Genomic DNA, 21,771 nt, shown 5'->3' on the forward strand with positions numbered 1-21,771 from the left:
TTTTCTCTTTGGCAGGATCGTTGATCGTGAAGGTTCGTGAACTATTCGGCCGTTGGCACATAACTTCGTAGGATGCGGACCGAGGCGCGGATTTCCGGGAAAGAAGAAGACAGACGAATGTCAACTTTTGAATCTTTTGATTTGCAGGAATAGTTCTTCTGTTATCTTGTTTACAAGTTACTGGCGCACTGGGATCAGGGGTCTCGTGTTCGATACCAGTTGAAGCACATGGTGGTTCGGATTCCACTTTAAACTGTAGGTCCAATCCCGATTAGCCTTATTGTGCATAAAGTGGACGTAGAACACCAACTCAATCAATCAACCCGTCCAAGAATTAACCAATCTTGTATTAATTACTAAATTAAATGTTTTTAATTCAAAATGTGTAGCTTTATCTTACTTGGATTTGTGGTTTTGTTAGACCATATTAATCTCGCAAAGGGTTAGATTGCCGCATTACATCCCCCACAGCAAATAAGAGCAAAGGTGTAAGTAAGTTTGTAAACACAGTTGTTAATTTATTTTTATTATTATTGTAAATTTTCTATCGTGACTGAATAATTAAGTTATTTAAGTTTTGGGAGAAGTGGCTGCAGAAGTGGTAGGAATGGCGAGGGGACGAGTACCCCCTCCCCCCTGTCAGTAAATATGAAAATAGATTACTGCTATTTGAACCCAAATGCGCAATATGATGCAGAGGTGTATCCGTGGCTAATGTGCCCATAAAAAAATATTGCCTCCCCCACTAATTTTTTACCTGGTGCAGTGACTGGTATGAAGATTTAGTGAACCCACTAAATGATGATTATCTTTATCATGTACAGTGGGATCCATGAGTATTACCGTGCAAATTATCCATGACTATCTTCATTAATTTTTCTCTTACATTCTGTGTGTTTTTAAGCGATGGATTTTTATGTATACCGGTGCAGAAGTTGTCAACAGCTTGTTTTGCGTTTTGTTTTAATTCTTGAAGCTCTTATTGGGGTCAAATAAAGTGCACGAACATAGTGATGGACAATTTGCACGGTAATACTTATGGATCCCACTGTACTCTCATCGACACATTTAATATCGATACATAGAGAGGCTTGGTTTTAAGTCAAGTGTAGGCATTATGCTCAGGAAGGCTAATCGGGACTGGACCTACAGTTTAAAAGTGGGATCTAAACCACTTGTGACCCCACCGCGTATCGAACCAGGACCCCTTCATTACAAGACGACTACGTTACCACTACACATAACTAAGCCACAGTAAATGTTGTGGTTGCTTATATGGCTACAGCATCGAGTATCGCTATAAGTTGTTACACTCTATTGGACCTCATTATCCTGGTACTCGGTGGGCTAAATATATGAGGCGTTGCTGATATTAGGGGCGAACTCGATAAAGATCGATTTTATTATTATTATTGTATCATATACATTGAACAGTGGCGTATGCTAAGTCTAAGACCTGGACTATAGTGCAGGAGGCCTTAGAAAGATCGCTTCGCCGGCTTACAGCAGACGACAATATGGGGGTGTGTCTGCGATAACCAATCACGTCAGCGAATGAGCGAGCCCGGTTGCCACAGCTAGCTCGATGCACCCTTCTGGAAGGGTGAGCGACCTCTGCCTCTTGCTACCTCGGCCTGTTTGTTCGGCTGAGGAGCAGACGACACGAGAGTATCGGCAATAGTGTGCGAGCGACGTCTGCTGTTAGCCCGTTTCTAAGGCCTCCTGCACTATAGCTCAGTATGACACCTGGTCCTAAGCTATGGAGGAAGGGAGAATACCTTAGTAGGCTCATTCTTGACGTATTCATGGAAGCCACGTTCCATCCCAACGGTAGTCAGGTTGCAAACTTATATAAGAATTCAGGTTGCCAACTCCTAAGAATCCAGGTTGCCAACTTTAGAATCTTTTCATCAGTATTGTAGTTTCTAGTCTTCAGTCTTCGCAGAAAGCCTGGAATATACGCTACTGACCTTGAAGGCTGTAAATGCTCGACAGTAGTTTACTTCGTCTCTAATACTCTGAAAATTGCTTTAGAATAGGACAGATCTTTGGAAAGCTGCTAATTCCCGCAACTTGTATTTTGCGAGTTCGCTCCTAATATCCGTAACGTCTCATATTCTAATTGCAGCCAAGTAAACTGGATCGTTCCTTTCCCTCGGCATTCCCAGGGACGTTTTTTTTCCTTGCAACTTGGTTTCCAAACCTGTCGTCCTGTTGTGCACCAACAAGCTGAAAATCCATCCGCTGCTTATCAGTATGTTCCTGTAAGCACACAGCAGGAAGCGCGGACTATTGAGTAATCCGCAGGCCGCGAGCCAAAGATAAAATTACGATCGTTTCTGCGACCTATCTTCCTTTTGTGCCTCCGTCATTCGCATGCGCGTGAATCTCTGGTAAACAGCACAGGATAATGATTGCATCATACAGTTCCAAAACTTACTCGAGGTATCTGCCAGTTATCAGTGAACTTGCACCACAGTCAAGATAGTAATCTTCATTGTTTCCCCGTCTCCATTACGTCACCGGTTTTTAGTAAGTAACATTAGGGGCTAAATATTAGTGCTCACCCCGTAAAGTGTTAACAGATGTCTCTCGCGCGCGCCATTTGCGTAGTACAACCTGGACTCCCATTTGTGCAGGCTAGCGAGGCTTTGGCGTCTGGACTCAAGTCAGTATAATCCTCTGTGAGCCTCGTGCTTTGTGCTGTCCATTTATGTTTGTGATTGCTCCTTCATATATTTCATCTTATCACCATTCATTCTCATCTCCGCAATTAGCTAAAAGTGGCAGAAATTGGTAGTTCTCACACATACCGCACAATTTATCAAAGTATTTGTTATCGTCTCAGTAATAAGAATAACAACAATAATGATGTTTAAATAAAAATAATTATATTAAATAAATACTAATTAAAATGTATAAATTATTTCATAATGTTATTATTACACGAATAGGTGAAAAGACGTTATAACAATAGAGATATAACACTATGCATTCATTATGTAGCTCACGTGTGGTTAGGATCGGAATAATTAGTTAAAAACAAGTACCGTGGCAAATCAATGTCAAATAGATGAAGAAATGTATTGAATAACAAAAAAGGATGTTTGATCCAGTTGACGAAAGTAAAGTTTCTGATTAATATTTTATGCATATTATCATAAATAGTAGCATGCAAGCATAAATCTTTGGTACTGTCTTTCAAAGCCATATGATCCCAATAAGTTCAGACGAAATTAATGACCATTGATTTATACGTTCCTTGTAAGCGTAGTTATCGGATAACACAAACCGTTATTCCTATCCCTTGGCCGTATCATGTCACGAAGTTGAGGCAAATTCGCCAACGCTTTCGACGGATGTTTATTGCTTTTTATAAAAAAGTTCCTAATTCCGGATCATAGCCAAAATATTATGGGTTGGTCGTTGGCAATTGCTCAGTATGTATTTCAAGAAGACTGTTTGGGGTTGATCCCTTTGAAAAATGCACGTCGTCATTACAGGAAAGTATCTGTCGTGGCCCTTTGTTTACCAGAGCGCGTGTTCCGAATGCTCCCACCTACTGCTTGCGTGCACAGCGAACGCGCTTGTCCAATCAGCCCCTTCCTTCCATTCGGTTTACATTAGTCATCGGCATTTCCAGGTCCCTTTCGACGCCTTATGCGGTTTCTCGAAACGGCATGACTGTGTCGGACAAGAACTGCGCAACGGCTCTCACGTTGTCTGGTATAGTAAACATACCCACGCCCCGATCCTGTTCAAATCTACCTTTAGCGGACGGCTGACCCATGCAAGGAACAACACATGACGGCAATTCTCTTGAGCTACAGATGCTTTTTCCAGCGCGGCCTCAATCGCTGCGTTGAGAGAACAAATGCAAATTAACAATCGTAGGTGCCTTTGCAATGGAATCATTGTTCGCGGACTGTCCTCGTAACAAACGCGTAATTATTTTGACCTCAAAATAAACTTGAAGTGGAAAACGTATGTAGGATTGTCGGATTTACGAAATAGAGTAGCAATCACAGTACAATATATGCGTGCGATATGTAAGTCGCCTGCTTGTTGGAGATTTGTTGCCCAAGTCTGTAATGTGTTGTTCATGGGCCAGAGGTCCCGATGGATCCCAGAATTGTGGCCTATCAAGTAAGATAACCGGCGATGAGATATCAAGCTACTTGGATTCGCAGGCTGTTGCGCCATGATTGATTTATTTTGATTTTCTGTCACTTTTGGCTTATCACGACGATGATGAGTGATATACGATGTACTGATGAAGAACACAGAGACCAGGATACGAACCCCGGAGCCCTAGCGCGTTGCGCTAACCACTCCGCGACAGAAGTCGGCTGTTGCGCCATGAGCTTCAGTTTACTTCTCTAGATCGGAACAAATGTAGTAACGCATGGTGTCTGCAAAGACTACGTATGATGAAGACTTGCATTTCAGAACCCGGTGGAGCCACATAGTGGTTAGGATTCCACTTTAAACAGTAGGCACAGCCCGTTAGCCTGCATAAAGTGGACTTAAAACAACAATTCAATTCAAACTCAGACTTGAATTTCAGAACATTCCAAACTGCTTTCGATTGTCCTGCACAATACTCCCTTACATTTCACTAATGCACAGAAAGAAATTTCCCATGGTGTGGCTACACTGAGTTTCGACAATTAAAGAAAAAAAAAATGCCAGGCATTCTGTTTTGATTTCGTGGAGGGAATTTGCCAAGGAGAATTTCCTGCGAAACAAACCGTAACGAACTTTCACCACCCGCCTCCTCATTTCGTTTTCTTCAATCTGCTTACTCAACTTTTCCCTCGTTTTCCTGCGTCTTCGAAATAATGGTTTTGCCCTGGACGAAAACCTTGGAAAGGAAACGAGGTCTGGTTTTGAGACAGTCTTAGGCACTGGATGGGGAGGAGCTGTATACTGGATATCCTCTTCCAGTTGGTAAATTTTGATACAAGCTAGGTCATGATCTTCCCACATTCTTTTGACCTTCAGTTTCTTATCACCCTGTTGATTGTGAAATACACCAACAGAATGTTCAGATGAAATCACTTGTTATTAATAGAGCCAGCCCAGCAGAATATTCAGTACACAGTATTGTGGTTACAGACTCCCCACTGACCTCAATAGGTCGGGGAAATGAGCGAAAAAAAAACAAAAAAAACTGGGAAAGTTACGGATTCCCCCCCCCCCCCCCCCAGGATTAAGAGACTGAAGCATAAACACTAACGTGAAGAGAATACATTAGTTTTCCTGTCGACCATTCCTCATACCCGAGAGTTCAGTGCTATGTACAAACATTTTCAATTATGATACCCGTCAGCAAGTACCACCATACTATAACGTTCACGGAAACAGCTCACAGCTCATCTCTTCATTTTTTTCAATTATCAGATGATTTAGGTGGCATTGTTGGTTTAAAGTCTGAAGAATCTGTTCCAATGTCGAAGACCTTGTCCAAGAAATCTGGCGGGCCTTCCCACACGATATTATTCTCTTGAATATGACAACTTGTTCAATGTCAAAAATCATTGATGTTGATTTTGTTTTCGAGGAACATAATGTTCTGATACTATGTTGTGAATCGTGAAATATTTTGAGCAGACTTTGGCAGTACGACATTGTTAGTACTAGTACTTCCTGCATATGTCTGCTTTGAAGCAAAATTATTTGTTGAGTGTGCCGTCAGCTTATTTTTGTGCAGTCTGTGCACTTTCTCTTGCCTGATGGTGCAATGTCCAAGCGTGAGGTATGCATATGAAGGTTTGGCTGCATTTTTGCTTCGCATGGAGATAACATCAAATTGATGACCTGAAATGAACAGTTGTGTGGGAAGAAAAAGCTAACGAAATCATGAAACCGTAAAGTGGACGTTGTTTTCTTTCCTCTTGTAAATTTTCGTTTTCGTCAGCAACCTCCTCCTCCTCTACCTCACAAACCAGAAAATATTCGCAATACTATGAACAATCGACATTGGACCTACAGTTTAAAGTCAACTCTGACAAGATATATTTAACTTGGTTTTCGTCTAATGTAATCTTGTAGTTTCCTCAGGCCAGTATTATTACATTAATGCGGTAAATGCTGATTTTCACTGATATGTTGGTTTTGAATACCAAAATATTCCAATTACTTGGAAAATCTATGACTATTATTATACTCTGCAACCCATAATTAATTATTTAGATTTTAATGGAGAAAAGCAGTTTCAACCGAGCCGCGACCCGGCGGTTGAGGAACACCGGTAAAATATTGTACAGTTACGGACACTGCCGGCTTGTAACGATTCCATTGAGAGTCAATGTATTCATTACAAGCCGGCAGTGTCCGTAACTGTACATAGGCGGAGCTTGGAGTTGCTGCAGTCCTAGCCTCAACTGCGAGAAAATTTCTTTGAAAGTGAAATACTTGAAATGTGATAAATAATGTAACTAACCATCTGGAATAACTTGTCCTAAAAGTTAACTAAAATATATAATCATACGATGCTTTAAACTCTGGTGTCTATATGTAAATCCAGGTCTGAGCACAGGAAACGAACGGATATCATGCGTCATTGTGAATACCAGCGTCGGAGGAGGAAAATTTAAATTGCCCCCAGCGCACCTTGAACACTGCAACCGTCAGCCCATTATATTTTAGGCTGCTATTTTCCAAGCACGCTTTCTCTCTCCCCCACCTCCTGCTTTCTTCCTTCGGCAAGCAATGTTGCCAGGTTGCGCACTTGAAGTTCGTTTCGCTTATACACCTTTCCAGTTTTCTTGCCCCCCTCATAGTGTCTTATCAACAAGGCCCAGTAAGGCGTGGTAAATTGCAATGCTGCATTTTGAGGTGTTGGGTTGCATAGCGTGTCTGCAGCGTTGACGCGCAGGAATTTCACGTTTCGATCCCCTTGCAGTTACTTGGCCTGCCCGACGTGGCAACAGTGTTGGCGTTCTCGTAGGTTTGGGGAGGAGGGAAGGGATAACTGTCTCCAGGAAGCCTGTGTCACCAGTGTTGCCAGGTCTACTGATTTCGCAGGAGATTTCCTGATTTTCAGCACGATCTACTGATCTCCTGACAAGTTTCAGGAATTTGTGGAAATCTCCTGATTTTTTGCTTCCTTAAATATTTCTAATGAACAAGTATTTTTAAAACTCGAAAGTTGATTTAAAATTTACATATTCAGCTGATGGAATGCAAAGACCCATGAATATTCCGCAGAGAGAGAGAGAGGGAGAGAGGTGGGGGGAGGATGGTCATACCAGGCTTGATGACACTGGGAAAGACCCGCGGCTTCTTGAGCCCTTTGTGCGTTGGGAAATCCAAGGCGGGTGTCCTAACTTTCCCCATTGAGGTTTTTGTCAAAGGGGAGGAAACTGGTTACAATTAAATACCAATGTTGCCACCCAAGTATTCAGTTTTTTGGTAGTGTTTATTGCAAATGCTAGATACAGGTTCAGGTTTTTAATTCTGATAAAAAAAGAGTCCACATTACGAATGCAGTCAAAGGTTATGGTTACAGAAGCTCTTAGCAAACTGTTGATTGATTGATTTGGTTTATTTTACTTCGCATTTCTGCCACTTTTGGCTGATCGCGAAGACAAGGCTGAGTGATGATATGATGAAATTGATGAAGGGACAACCATGCCCAGGCCGAGATTCGATCCCGAGACGGGATCCCTGATGTCATAGCTCTCTGCTAACCACTCAGCCACGGAAGTCGGCTTAGTAGACTGCTGTTGCAGACTTATACGTCGCAGTTTTATTTTTCCTTAATCATCTCTTAACTTAGAAATAATAGTTCATGTTTTTATAGCGTTGTTTTTCTTAAGATATTTCTGAGCGTAACTACTATTACAATTGGTCTTATGTCCCTTTATACTCAGTCAATACTGTGACGGTAGAAATTCTCTTTCCAGATTTTATACCAGGTAATCCTCGAATGCAAAAAGCTGATTTAATTAGCATTTACATTGTCTGGAGTAACTGGGGGAAAAAAGTTGAAGAAAAAATCTGCGACTTGTCTGATACTGGGCCCCGGGTTCGAATCCCGGGCTGGGACTGGGATATTTCGCGGGTTCAGGCATGATAGCCCTTCTGCATTACCATGAATGGGAGTATGCTTATATTCTGTAACTTTGGCTAGTTTTAAAGAAAAGCAATCTAAGGTGTTATCAGGTAGAATATTTAAAAAATATATCCCTGAATGCGTAGTGGTTTAAGCTCTAGTCCTAGTTAATACAAAAATCACGAAATGTTTCCATAAACTTTTAAACGCCAAGTACATAAATCCACGCACAGTCACAACTTATTTTAGAATATTTGTGAGAGATGAACAGAAAATCGAGGTCGGATTTTTTCCAGTAATGTCACTGCCTTTTGCAATGTGTAGGAGCAGTGCCGGCGATTGGGGGGGGGGGCAATCCTTGCACCCCTCAGTTTTGGCACCCGATCATCGCCACTGGTTGGGGGAAACTGTACCTTTACCTTAGGTGAATTAAGGGGGTGGGGTTATCGTACCCCTTGAAGTGTAAATTCATAATAAAATTTGTATTAACATAACAGTAATAAATTTATCTTTTGACTTCTAAAATTAATAATTAAAGTTCAATAATGATAGTGGAAAGCTTTTCTCATTCTACACCCCCCCCCAGAACGTTAATAATCCGCTATTATTAATTCTTCTGATTTTTTAAGCAAATCTCCTGATTTTTGAGGGGACGATCTCCCGATTTTTAAAAATCTGACCTGGCAACGCTGTGTGTCACGTTCATTTTGTCGAGGAATACGCTGATTGCTGTAACACCGCAAACCTTTTCTAAATCATATTTTAAAGGTAAGCTGTTGTGTTATTCCTTTGTTAGAAGGTTCGTCACGCGAAATGTAGTGCTCATTTAAAACAAAACGTGAACCGCTACTGAATAAAGAAGTGTTGATGTTAGGTTTGCTAAATGTATGTTTCATGAAGAAATCTGCACTAAACTTTTTTTCATTAGATTTTATTAAAATATTTTAATGGTGGTTTAGCGTCGAGATTCTTCAAAGGTGGTTTGTTTACCTTAGCGATTCCTGATTTGCTGGTGATACGTGGTGCAGGTCACGTAGGCAGGGCGTCCTCTATCAGCGGACTCGAATCGATCGGTTGCATTCTCGAAGCGTGCTTGAACACGAGAGGTGAAACGTTGCACGTGCTCTTATGCTTAATTCTTTGTACCGGTAAACACGAGTATAGTTGGTTTGTTCTCATTTTAGGTATGTGCAGTGCCTATATAATGTGATATATTACCCGTGGGAAGTTTTCTTGTCAGTTTTTTCCGTCTGGATTCCGCACAATCATTAGCCACATTATCGTTTCCTCTGCCCACAAGCTCTACCCTCAGCGAAGTCTTTTTTCGATAACTTTTAACATTAGTGGGACGTAAGTGTTCAGGAAGTTGTCAGCTTTTGAATTCGGCGAAATTTGAAGGTAATTCAAGATAAACTTTTGAGTGGATTTGCTTTGTGCTTATTTGCCGTTTTTCCCCCCAACAGCAACAGCACCAGCAGCAACAACATAGAAGCCAAAACATGGGTTGCTGGAACCTCATCTCCAGTCTTCCTCCTCCAAGAGGCGTACACGAACCAGAGGAAGAAAGGAAGCGAGCAGAACAGGAACAGCAGCAGCATCGGATGCTGGCAGAAAGACAAAGGCATGAAGCTCGTGAAAGGGAGCGGGTGTATCATGCTGCCGCGGCCGCGGTGAGTAGAATGTTATTTTTAGTTAATGTCATTTCATGGTATTTTGGCTGCGATATACATGGTGAAAGTTAGGGATTTTTATTTTATTACCGTTTGAAGCATTCAGGTGCAATGTGGTGCTGTGCCGAAGGTGGGTTGGTACAGCAGAGGGTACCTCCCCCCACTTTGGCCCACTATTTCTAAAAAAAGATAATAGGACGTCAAAGGCAGAAAAAGATGGCAAAATGAGGGGTGACTACTAAAAAAAATGTATACGTAACCCTCCCCTTTCGAAAATCTTGAACACGCCACTGTTCAGGTGGCTCGATTATACCGGGAGGTCATTGGTTCGAGTCATGCATATTTTCTACTTTTTTTTATTATTTCCCCGTGAAAAGAATGTCACTTAATGTTTTTTTAAGCAGTCCTCGAATATTTATGCGTTACTCCCAATAACTGAGAGTGTATGATCCTTTATCGCACATTTTGCGCCCCCGCATTTGAACCTTCGAGTTACTTAAACGCGATATTTAGCAAGATATACAATCGACCATTTCTATTTTCAAACTTCGCCTCGAGAAATTACGGACTCAAGGCGGGAGGAGTTGCAGCTTGATTTCGGCTTTTCCTGTAATCCACCGAATGGCAGGATTGATATATACGAGGTTAAGTGGTAGAACAGCCGCAGGCTGAACCTGCCCTTAGTAAAGGAAAATTGAAATATTTAAGACTTCCTTTTGTATCATCGTTCACCGTGCCGAAGATTGGCCTTGAAATGTTTTAAAGAGGCTTAACAAACGAACTGCTTCAGAAATGACATTATCGGTAGGTGACGTCAGTCAAAACCTTGCGCGGTGCAACGCGACGCATACCCTTAGCTCGAACACCCAGTCATTCCAGGAATAGAAAATCGATAATGCTTGCTGTAGTGTGCAAGTGGGTAGCTGTTTCGCGAAGCAGCTTTGTGTTGCACAATGCTTAATTGGATGAAGGTTTGTTTATTTATTGTTGTACTTGTCAAGCAAATGTGCAAAGTGCAGTGATGAGCCTGCATCAATAGCGAAGGTAAGATGATGGAATTTCGTGCAGAAGATTCTAGTAAAATTGTGACGACGCTGCGTGCAATGGAAGGCAAGCCATCATAGGTTGCAGCGTTCCGGATTGCGGTGTGTGTGTGTTTGCAAGAAAGGAATGTGGTTGCTGCCGAGTCCGACCTATTTTGACAGTGTTTTTACTAATTGCGGACAGGAATTACGTACATATGTCCACTTTCATCAGCTATATGAGATATCTTCATATGCGGGCTGGTGCAATTGAATCGCTGTCAATTTGTGTATCATAATTTGTGACGCGATAGTGTGGAATTGCTCCCGCCCATTAAAATCGACACTACGCACGTAAAATTAGTTACCTTGCAACCAGCCTCCTTTTTCAGTGTTTTTCAATATCGATAGTGCGGAGATGTATTCATTAATTATTGCCTCGTACTGGTCCAAGGGATTGAGCCACCATACAATCACAACAAATGTTTATCCTATGTGGTCAATAATGATGTTAATACATGTTTACCTTGCTTGTTTTATGATCTTTCTGATTATTGTTTTTAACATATATTAATAATGAAATTTACCATATAACCTGCACTCGGATTTTTAAACATTGTACTTAGATTCCATTGGGATTTGCCATTATACAAAAAAACGAAAGATGCTTCTTACAGAACACATGCAATGCTTATTTCTACTTGCACCAAAACTAGATGGGTGTCTAAAAGATAATCACTACAAATATGTAAGGCGAAAGCTAGTCAGAAATGGATGTAATCTTGAGTAAACTGAGAACCAGATAGCCATACCTTAAAAAATAATTCAAAATGTACTTGGAATTAAATTTTATATTTGAGTACCCATCCAGTAAAATACCATGGTGATTTTGGTAGATGAATACAATAAATCATTTATATTACTGTTTAATACAAGAATGAAGGTTGTTTATTTAGAAGTTTCCATTTCCAGGTGTCAGATTAAATTTAGATCCAAAATTGGTAAAGTTAAGTCTTTGTGAAATATTGGGGGTGGGTTGGGTATCGATGCATAAATCACTGACAAAATACATGGAATAGGCTGAAGTAAAGCATATTTTAAAATATTGTAGTTTTGTCCCACTCCTCCTGTATACTACAGACACTATAGTTGCTAAAAAAAAAAATCCACATTGAGCAAATGTATGCATTTCCCCCATCAACAAATATTGGTCATTATTTTGTTGCTACATAGGAAGAATAAATTTTTAAATGCAAATCCGAAGTCATTGCATCAGAAACTTAAAAATTACATTGAGACCGTGTTAAATTCATACTTTACTAAAAGATATCATGTTACTTGCCATTGAAAATTGATAAAGAAATACCAATTGAACCATATGTATAGAAAGTGCATCCAGGTTTTTTATTATGCAGACATCATTGAATCCACCACTGTGGGGTTATAAATATGAATAGTAAGCAAGGGGTCCTGGGTTCGATACCAGGTGGAGGCAAATAGTGGTTCAAATCCCACTTTAAACTTTAGGTCCAGTCCTAATTAGCCTATCTGTGCATAAAGTTAACTTGGCATCAAAACTGAAAGTCAATACAACTACTAGTGTTGATTTGTGGGATTTCTATGGTGTACTGTCATCTTGAAACTTCCAAAATGTCCTTAACCTTCCAACAGTGAGTTTTAAAAGTGTATGGCCTCCCCGATGGCAACGTGATAGCATCGTCACCTTGTAATAAAGGCATTCCAGGTTCGATACCTGGTGGAGGCACATAGTGGTTCGGATCACACTTTAAAACTGTAGGTCCAGTCCCGATTAGCCTTGCTGTGCATAAGTGGATTTAAAAACCAACTCAAATCAATCAATGTTACAAATTTATAACTAGGGCCTGGACTTTTAGGATTTTATAGACATCATTTTAGGCTTTATAAAGAGATGATGTAACACTTTGTAGGTTTTTCCCCTGGCTGTATTTTTATGGAAATCAATCACAAATCTTTGCATTTACATGAGCATCAATGCTGCAAACACATTTTCCTTCACATATTAATATTACAAGTTTACTAAACTTAAAGCATACAAGAAACGCAGTTTTTAGAAAATACAGAAAATAATAAAAATTTAATATGTGTCATTAAGCTATTTCTTTTGTAATGCAACATGTTTTTCATTAAGAAATGGCTAAAACAAAAAATATATGTTGGAATAGTGACGTTACCAAGTAAGGAATAAAATAGGTTAAAATCTGAGAATCTGGGATTTATAACATTCTTAACAATTGTGGCATTATGTGTTAAAACTTGTAGGTCTATGTTGAACACCTGTAGTAGTACTTTATGCATACTTAATATGCTTTACCCATTAGTATTGCAAGGATTATGTGAGAACATTTAGTAAGCTTTAAAATTAAGCCAGGTGATATTTGAAGTTAGAAATAGCCTTCACAGATGTCTATCTAAAATTTTGAAGACTTGGTATGCAGGGCACAAAACATGAAAATTTTTCTAAAGTGTGTTTCAGATTTTTTCTACGGATCCACCAGATCTAATTAATGATAGTAGAATTAGCATTTAAATGGTTGAATAATTTGGTAAGTTGCATAAAATGGTGACAGTTGTATTCATGTTATTCAGGGGTAGGTGCCAATTAGCCATGATGCCTGAAAAAAATATAGTTTGCTTACAAAAATTTCCATGATTTTTTTTTTATTATTATTATTTGTTTCCTGTATCATGTGTATCATTAAGTCAGAATAATAAACATGGCATTATAAACTTTTGCACTGTTTCTAGTTGAATTTCAAATTGCAGCGATGTGGTGTAGTCAGCCATATATTGTAATATATTGCGTACATAGTTATTCATGCTATTGCCTTCTTTAGGAAGACCACTTTTGTGGTTCAAGAATTTCTTTTAAAATCCAATCTTGTATATTAGTAAATTAAATGTTTTGAAATCACATTTCATTGCTTATCTTAGTTGGATTCATGGCTTTCTTGGCTTGTATTTGTCTAACCCTGGTGTTATTTGTCTGAGGTTATTTTTTTTTTCATGTTATAGGCACAACAACGTCCTCCTAGTGGTCCAAATAAAGTGGAATACCCTCCACCGCCTGCTGCTCACAGTAGAGGGAAGTCGTCTGAGAAGCCTGGCCATCCCTCGCTTCCATCTGGCCACACAGCACTTCCAAAGGCAGAGCCCAATTTCAGCCTGTTTGGTTATCCAGGATATCAACCAGTGAATTTTTTGGCTGCAGAGAAGTTGAAGTCTGAGATGAAAGTTTCCCCCTTGGTTGGAAAGGCAGGCGACTTGCCAAACCCACCACCTTTGATGAGTGATCTGAAAAACTCTGTGATCGTAAAAAATGAAGGAAAGAATCCTCATGATAAAGTGCCAGCACATTCCGTCTCTCCGAAGCTTCGCATTACGGACGGAGCTCCTCACTATTTGCCCCCAACTTCATCTTCGCAGCCAAAGCCCTATGAATATCGAAGTCCTTCGCAGTCACCCCAGACAGGGGCCCATCCTCATACACCTAGTCCACACCATAATGTTCACATGGAGCCACAGAACTTAGCAAAAAGTTTGACGCGGCCTAGTCAAATGAGTCCTCACAGGAATCCCTCCCCTGCGCACAACTTGCCTCCGTCATCACACCCATCCCCACCTGAAAGAACAGGTTACAGTGGAAACATACCGTTCGTGAATGCTGCTTCGTCGAAAGTGGCAGTGAGCTATCCTTACAGTTCATTGCAGCCTGGGCTAGTCACGACCACTCACTTTGCCCTGACAACTGGAGGCAATGTCGTCGGGGTCAACCCAAGCATGACAACAAAACCAAAAGTGAGCAGCCCAGCACCACCTCACATGTATGGAAGGCCGACACTTCCGACTCCCGGAATCACTACCGGCACGCCAGTATGTCGCACTGAAGTTGGTAACACCTGTCCACTTCCCTTGACCTCGAAGGCTTCGTATCCTGCGCCTGTCACAGTTTCACGCTCAAGCATGTCGACTACGTTTCCTGGCCCTCCACCTGCTCACAGTAGCAACCGTGGGCATCAAGAAAGCAGAAGTGTTGATCTACATTCGTACGATCATAGACTGTATCAGGTTCCTCACGGTGCATCAGGCGGTGGTCCTCCGGCGCTTGTCAAGCCTCAAACTCCGCAAGGATCGCAGATGAGATCGTCACCGTCACCTGGCGTTGCTTCAACACCACCTCATTCCCGGTCATCTCCACTAGCAGCAAGGCTACCCATGCCGTCGTCACCATCTTCAAGTTACCTCTCCATGGGAGGGACATTCCAAACTCAACCTCTGGACCTAGGTGTGTCGGATAGATCCCGAGAGGACTCTTCGTCACCAAAAAGAAAAGGGACTACAGTAGCAGAAATCAACCTTGGGAAAAAGCGAAGGACTGACCTTGGTACTGTACCCAGTCATCAGAATGCCATAACTCAACCTCAACAACCCCTTCTAGCCAGAGTTAGTGAACCAAGTCCGTTGATAGCCAGTGCAGCAACTACTATAACCACAGTCGTGAATACAGCTGCATATTGTACCCCTTCTGTAGCCATCGTACAGCAGGATCTGATGACCCATGTTAGTCCGTCAACGACACCATTGAGGATATCCACAGCTGACACTGTGCAACGACCAAGTAGCACTGATGGTTCAGGATCATTCCCTGTAATTCAGCGAAATCCCAGTCCATTTCAGAAGGCAGCCACTCCACCAGGGATGGTGGTGGCATCAACAACAAGCAGTGCGAGCACTGTTACTACCAACACTAGTGTGTCGGTGAGCACCTCTCCAACTCAGACAACTGCGAAGCCTCCCCCACCAAGTTCAGTGGATTCTGAGAAGTCTAACAGCCCTGGACCATCAAAATCAGTGACCTCTAGTTATCCGGTGCACAAGTTGAAGAAAGCGTGGTTGGAACGGCACTCCGGTGAGGATGGCACAAAAAAGTCTAGTGGTAGTGAAAATCATGTTAAGACTTCAATACCTGCAAGTGTGCAAAGTACTCCCGTCACGTTAAGTAGTAGCACCAGCAGTGTCAGCAAGGAGGGGGCAAACAGCGGTACCCCTTCTCCGGCTAATAGCAGTAACGGAACTGTCGTTAAAGGAAAGCCCATCGTTGTCAGCAAAGTGAACAGGAAGAGTCCAAAAGAAAGTGGTGTTACGCTAAACGGACACGCAACAGACATTTCCAAGACTCCTGACGATTCCTCAAGTTCGGATCAAGAAAGGAAATCTCCCACGAAGACTAAGCGACCAAAGGTAAAGAAGAAAAAAAGCATGAAAAAGGCTGAAGAACTGGCCAAAAGGAAGAAGGCCAACAGTGAAAGTCAAAGTGATAGTGATAAGGAATCTGGAAGTGAGAAGGATTCCGATAGTGGTGCAAGTACAGGTGCCGGTACGAGTCATTCGAGCAAGAAAGGAGGTTCCAAAGATGGGAAGGAACCAAGGAAGCGCGGAAGACGTCCGAAGTCAAAAAACGAGCGTGAGGAACCTCAACAGAAAAAACCCAAAGAAGACCCACCCCAGCGGGATCCGTTTCGGAAGCCCCCTGTAAATCAGCTCAAGAAGACCGGTGAGAGTTTTCTCCAGGATGGGCCGTGCTTCGAAGTTGCTCCCAAGTTGGCCAAGTGCCGAGAGTGCAGGTGGACACCCAACCAGCGCAGCAAGAACATGCCCAACATCTTCTGCCGCTTCTATGCTTTCCGCCGCCTCCGATACACCAAGAATGGCCAGCTTGCAATCGCAGGATTTTCAGATCCGCATAAAGATGCAGCAGAGGTGAGTTCATAGTTCTTAGTTTTGCAGATATTGTGCTTTTTGAACTTCAGCGTTCGGTATGATAGTGTGAGTTTATTATTTTTGAAAGTTGAGGAAAGGGTGATACGATTCTGCAACTGTTTCAATGTAGCATTCAACAGTCATTGTTGACACACCACTTGCTTTTATTTTATGAATTTTTGCAAGTAGGTTACAGGCATGTATCTAGATATATATTTCAGAGTTGGTCGGAACCAAATACCTCTGAAATAATAATGCGTTAATATAATTTATTAGGTCTATTCATAATCTGTAAATTAAATAATATTATAAGAAAATGCTGAGAATTAAAGAATTTAGAATGTAGTTTGTGTTGGCAAAGAGCGTGTATAATACACAGACAATTACGCATTGAGTCAGTTATTACCAAATGAAAAGGAAACAAAATATTTAAATATTACCTATACATTATTTACATGTATAAAAGCAACTGTCCTGGCAGGGAAGTTAATGTCAAAAATACAAATAATTTAATATTGTGAAGGAGAAATGATTAATATTGTATGCATATTATTGCAAGTATGTGCATAACTCTTCTTTGGCATACGGCCATTCAAAGTCATATCAACACAATCTAATCCTTGCCTTCCAGTAAGTTCGTTAAAAAAGAATAAGCCACACTTATTACCACAAATTCTAAACAAGTATATTTTCATTATTTAATTATTGTACTTGGTAAGTCTCCAATGGGGATGAGGTCCAGATTTGATACCCGGTTAGGGTACATTGCACAGTAGTTAATATTCCACTTTAAATTGTAGATCCAGTTCTAATTAGCCTATCTGTACATAGGTAGGACTGTAAACTATAATCCAATATATGGGGGGTGGGGGATGTAGTTCTTTGGTACATTATATTAGAGTAAGAAAATACTGGTAATTATAGAATTTTGAATGTAGTTACAGTATTGGCCAAATTATTGGACTCAGTGTAAAAAAGAAGCATATTTCCTTGTTTTGAAAGTGTTCCAACTAAATATATTTGACGATTGTTATAACTATTTATGGGATTAAACTTTGTTTGCTTCGATATAATCTTGTTTCCCACAATTCCTTTCTGTTACTGTGTCCCAACAATAGATGGCAGCACCATTCTTTGCATATTCGCAAAAATACTTGGAACAATATGTACATTGTTTACTATGTTATTTATGCTGTTTTTTGGTCATAACAAAGGGAATAATATTAATTCTGGTTGTTGTAAGGATGTTATTTATTTGTATCTTCGGAGCAGCACGTAATTTCATAAACCATGTGGTTTTAAGTTTAGAAAAAAAAAAAGAGGGAAAAGGAATTGTACACAAACAATGATTAGAATGGTCTCAAAAAGAGCCAAAGGTGGTCATACGAAGTACTGACAGTATTTGGAGCGTGTATGACAATGCAATGTGTGTCTCAAAACATTAAATCTGTCAAATTTCTCTACACAGAAAGATTTAATGTGTGTTTCATTTTTTCAACTATTGAGCCCAATAATATGGCCAATACTAGTGTTAATAAAGAGGAGCATATAATACACAGTCCCCTATTAAATACTAAAGGTGTATCCTCCTGCTTTGAGATGAAAGTTGCACAGTGTGCATTTTCTGTTATTGTTGCAGGATGATTTGAAGTTGTGGCTCCCAATGCCTGACAAACCTCCCACTGATCTAGACGCTGATATGTCGAGGTTCCTTTTGGCTCAAGTGGGTGATCAATTTTGTGACCTTCTAGAACAAGAAAAAGAATCTGTAGCAGTCCATATGTCTGAAGGTAAGTGTTTTTACTCTCTTCTCTTGATAATTGAGCATGAACCTTCTGTACATTTGTAAAAAACTAAAAAAAATGAAAAAATATTTTTAACTTTGTTCAGCCCTGTGACCTCTATTTAGTGCATGATGACTCTACAATACCTACGATTAAATGTACGTTTACCTGGGGTACTTATTAGCACATATCATGATTATTTGAGTATTGCATCATAATGTTTTTTACAAAAATAAAGAACTATTGTTAATGGCATGCATATCATGTTTTTGACACTGCAATGATAATTGTTAATGTTTCTGTAAGGTGAGAGATGCATTTTTCTACGATGTTTTGTCACGAAATGATGCAAAATGAACTCTCACTAAAGTTAGAGTTTATGTACAGACGTGACAATTTTGGAAGTCTGAATTATTCTGAGAGTTATGCAAGTTACTGAAAATTATTAATTTTGCTGTAAATATTTGAGAAGCAAAAATGGACTCCTTGCACACGAACAAACGTAATATGTACAATGTGCTATTTGAAGGAAGAAGTTAATTTTGCATAATAAGTGTACTTTATAAATCAAAGGCTTACATTCAGAAGAGCTAAAGGTTAACTGGTGCAAGTACATAATTGAGTTGTAGAAATGATAATGCAGTTGTAATTTTGTGGCATGGTAAATGGCTTTTGTTTGACTAACATATGCCTGTTTGATTTCAGATTAGTATACATTCAATTGTGTAGTTTGTAAATTAATTACTTTAAATACCCATGTTTGTTGAAGCCTTTCTGAAAAGTCTTAAAATACCAATACTGTTGAATGACAGTGACAACAATATTGATAGAGCTGGTTACATTTTGAAATGCCATACAAGAAGTGGGATTTGAGAATATATTCAGTTGAGAAGTACCTACAAAATTTAAGAATAGAATTGCACCAAATAAAATTAGACCAGAAAAATAAGTTGTCTTCAATCCAGGGTTTAGAAATGAATTTCCTGCATGTATGTATTCTTTGCAAGAAATCAATTAACCAGGATGTAGAACTTGAGGAATTTCCTTAGCACCTTCATGGCCGGAGAAAGGCGATTCCTGGCATGGACATAATGTGTAGAAATAGAACAATGCATATGATGATAATGAATGTAATTTCCTGATTAACCTTGAAGGTTTTTGAAATGAGCTTTTTAACCGTCTGACGCAAGGCACGAGTTTTATTTTGTAATAGCATGAAGAGTGAAGGATTAGAAGCTATTGGTATTGAGTCTATTTTTTTCTTTGCAGATAAAACAATTGCGTGGAAGAGAGTAGTACAAGGTGTACGAGAAATGTGTGATGTGTGTGAGACCACTTTGTTCAATTTCCATTGGGCATGTGGGAAGTGTGGCTTCGTCGTGTGCATAGATTGTTACAAGGTAAGGCCTTTTTCAAAATTCAAAGGGTTACTTTTAATATGCATCTCTATAAACTTCCAAGAAGAAACTTGTCTGTATTGTTGTTAAGTGGTGTCAGTAAGGTAAATGCAAGTCTCAGAAAACCACATGAAAAAAAGAAATGAGACTACTGTGAATGATGATATTAATTAGGGCTATGCCAATCGGGAAGTATTGGGTAATTTTATTTACCGGTACCTGCCAATATTTTTCAAAAGTTTGTCATTTGTGGAATTTGAAAAAATGATAACCGATAATTTTATGGAGTCTAGTTATTCTGGAAATTATGCAAAATTCAAAGTTTCCAATTATTTTGCACCAATATTGTGTGGAGAAACTACATTATAGGCATTTTTAATATTCTGATACAATTCTTGAATATTTTCAAGCAAAACTCTGATGCTTATAATTGGAATGCAGTATTTACAAACTAGTATTAATTAATATTTTGTATGTTTAATTATTTCAATTTTCAAGCATTGGTATAATAGGTAAGAGTATCTGCATATCAGTTGAAATTGGTATCTGCTCCACCTAACTATTGCGATAGTGGCGAATGCAAACATCTTATTCTACGCAAGTAGTGGTCATCGGTTGCATTTTGAGTTTCGGTACTTTTCACAATGTTTGCGACGTTTTCGGACATAATTCACCCAATGTTTACGTGTCCTTTGCAGGGAAGGAAGAACGGAACAATCAAAGTGTGGGGAGAAGCTGGGAAGGACCGTGACGAGTTCTCATGGCTGTTCTGTACCAACCGGCAGGCTCACGAGCAGGAGAAGCTGATGCTGACTCAGATCATCGCAGGAGATTCTCTTCTCGACTTGGGTCGCAAGGTCCACGAGGTTCGTTTTGCCTTGAACATTCCACAATACTGTGGTTGTACCATGAGCAAAGACCTGAAGCAGAAAGGAACAAATGGGATTTGCAAGGTAAGAGCTTCACATGAACGTAGAGATGGGACAGATTAATCTGTACTCGATCGGTATCTGCAATATAGGCTTGTTGGAATATTACCGGATATTTTACCGATCCCATATATATATATATATATATATGTAAGTGTCGTATAATTTAGTGCAAAATTCTGCCATTTTGTTATATTTTTTATGGTTAATCTACATGCCCTACTTTTTAAAAAGTAAATGTCTTTTAGAGCTTCCACGTAGCCACATAGTTAGTGCTCTTGCCTTTGGTGCAAGCGGTCCGAGGTTCGATTCCTAGTTGAAGCTCTCATAATTTTGCCAGGTAGATAGTTAATAGGATTAATACATATATTACTCAATTGTACCATAAATATGTATTTTTTGCTATATATTTTTTTTTAAAGAAATAAGTATTTATCCATCATTAGTCAATAGATGGTATCACATAAAAGCTGTCCTGATATGCACTAGCTTCCCTCTCCTTATCCAACAATTACTCTTGTGTTTCCCTTCTCATACCTTCCCTTACTTTTTGCATTTGAAGTGAATATTCTAAAACTTGGTTAACCCTTAACTGGACAACCAGTGTCTATCAGACACTCTTCCTTACATATTTTTCAAGACATCACATAAAAATATCATTAATGCTAAAATAGAAAAAAATGAAAAATATATGAGCAAATGAACAATTTGCTCACACTACCTTCCGGCCTAACATGTTTCATATACTGTGCTGCAAAAAATGCAATTACGATGATGATGATGAATATAAGAATTATGGACATAACAATGATGATTAGGTTAAATATCATGTTACTCGCTTGGTTCCACATCGATGAAACATAAAAATCTCTCATTTAAACAATTCAGTGTCGGACACACACTGCTTACCTGGACACATTACAAAAACAGCTTACCCGGATAAGGTTTAAGTAGGATCTTCATGAAGACTCTTTTACGAAATCTTAAGACACCCTGTTTGTTTGGTCGCTTGGGCAGTCTAAAATTGAGGTTGCCCTGTGTTTTTCCGTTGTTTGAACTCCCTTGTGCAACACCTCATGTGACGCTACCGAGAATCTCTTCTTAGATGTGT

The 21,771-nt window shown here is 39.8% G+C and overlaps 1 protein-coding gene and 1 non-coding gene across 4 annotated transcripts in view; both read left to right on the plus strand.

Annotated features, from left to right (window-relative positions):
• Positions 1-21,771, plus strand: part of Kdm3 (Lysine demethylase 3) — a 444,114-nt gene that overhangs the window by 406,326 nt on the left and 16,017 nt on the right. For all 3 annotated transcript variants that reach the window (XM_083142382.1, XM_083142384.1, XM_083142385.1), the window contains 5 exons: positions 9,523-9,729; positions 13,806-16,550; positions 18,190-18,340; positions 19,604-19,734; positions 20,430-20,684. In XM_083142382.1, the coding sequence (XP_082998508.1) occupies positions 9,523-9,729; positions 13,806-16,550; positions 18,190-18,340; positions 19,604-19,734; positions 20,430-20,684 (3,489 nt within the window). The remainder of the gene's footprint in view (positions 1-9,522; positions 9,730-13,805; positions 16,551-18,189; positions 18,341-19,603; positions 19,735-20,429; positions 20,685-21,771) is intronic.
• Positions 19,444-19,524, plus strand: LOC146004540 (small nucleolar RNA SNORD36). Its single transcript, XR_014443939.1, has one exon. It is a non-coding gene; the product is annotated as a small nucleolar RNA SNORD36 (small nucleolar RNA).

Source organism: Lepisma saccharinum, chromosome 21 (assembly GCF_977018435.1).
Source record: "Lepisma saccharinum chromosome 21, izLepSacc3.1, whole genome shotgun sequence".
NCBI classification, from domain to species: domain Eukaryota; kingdom Metazoa; phylum Arthropoda; class Insecta; order Zygentoma; family Lepismatidae; genus Lepisma; species Lepisma saccharinum.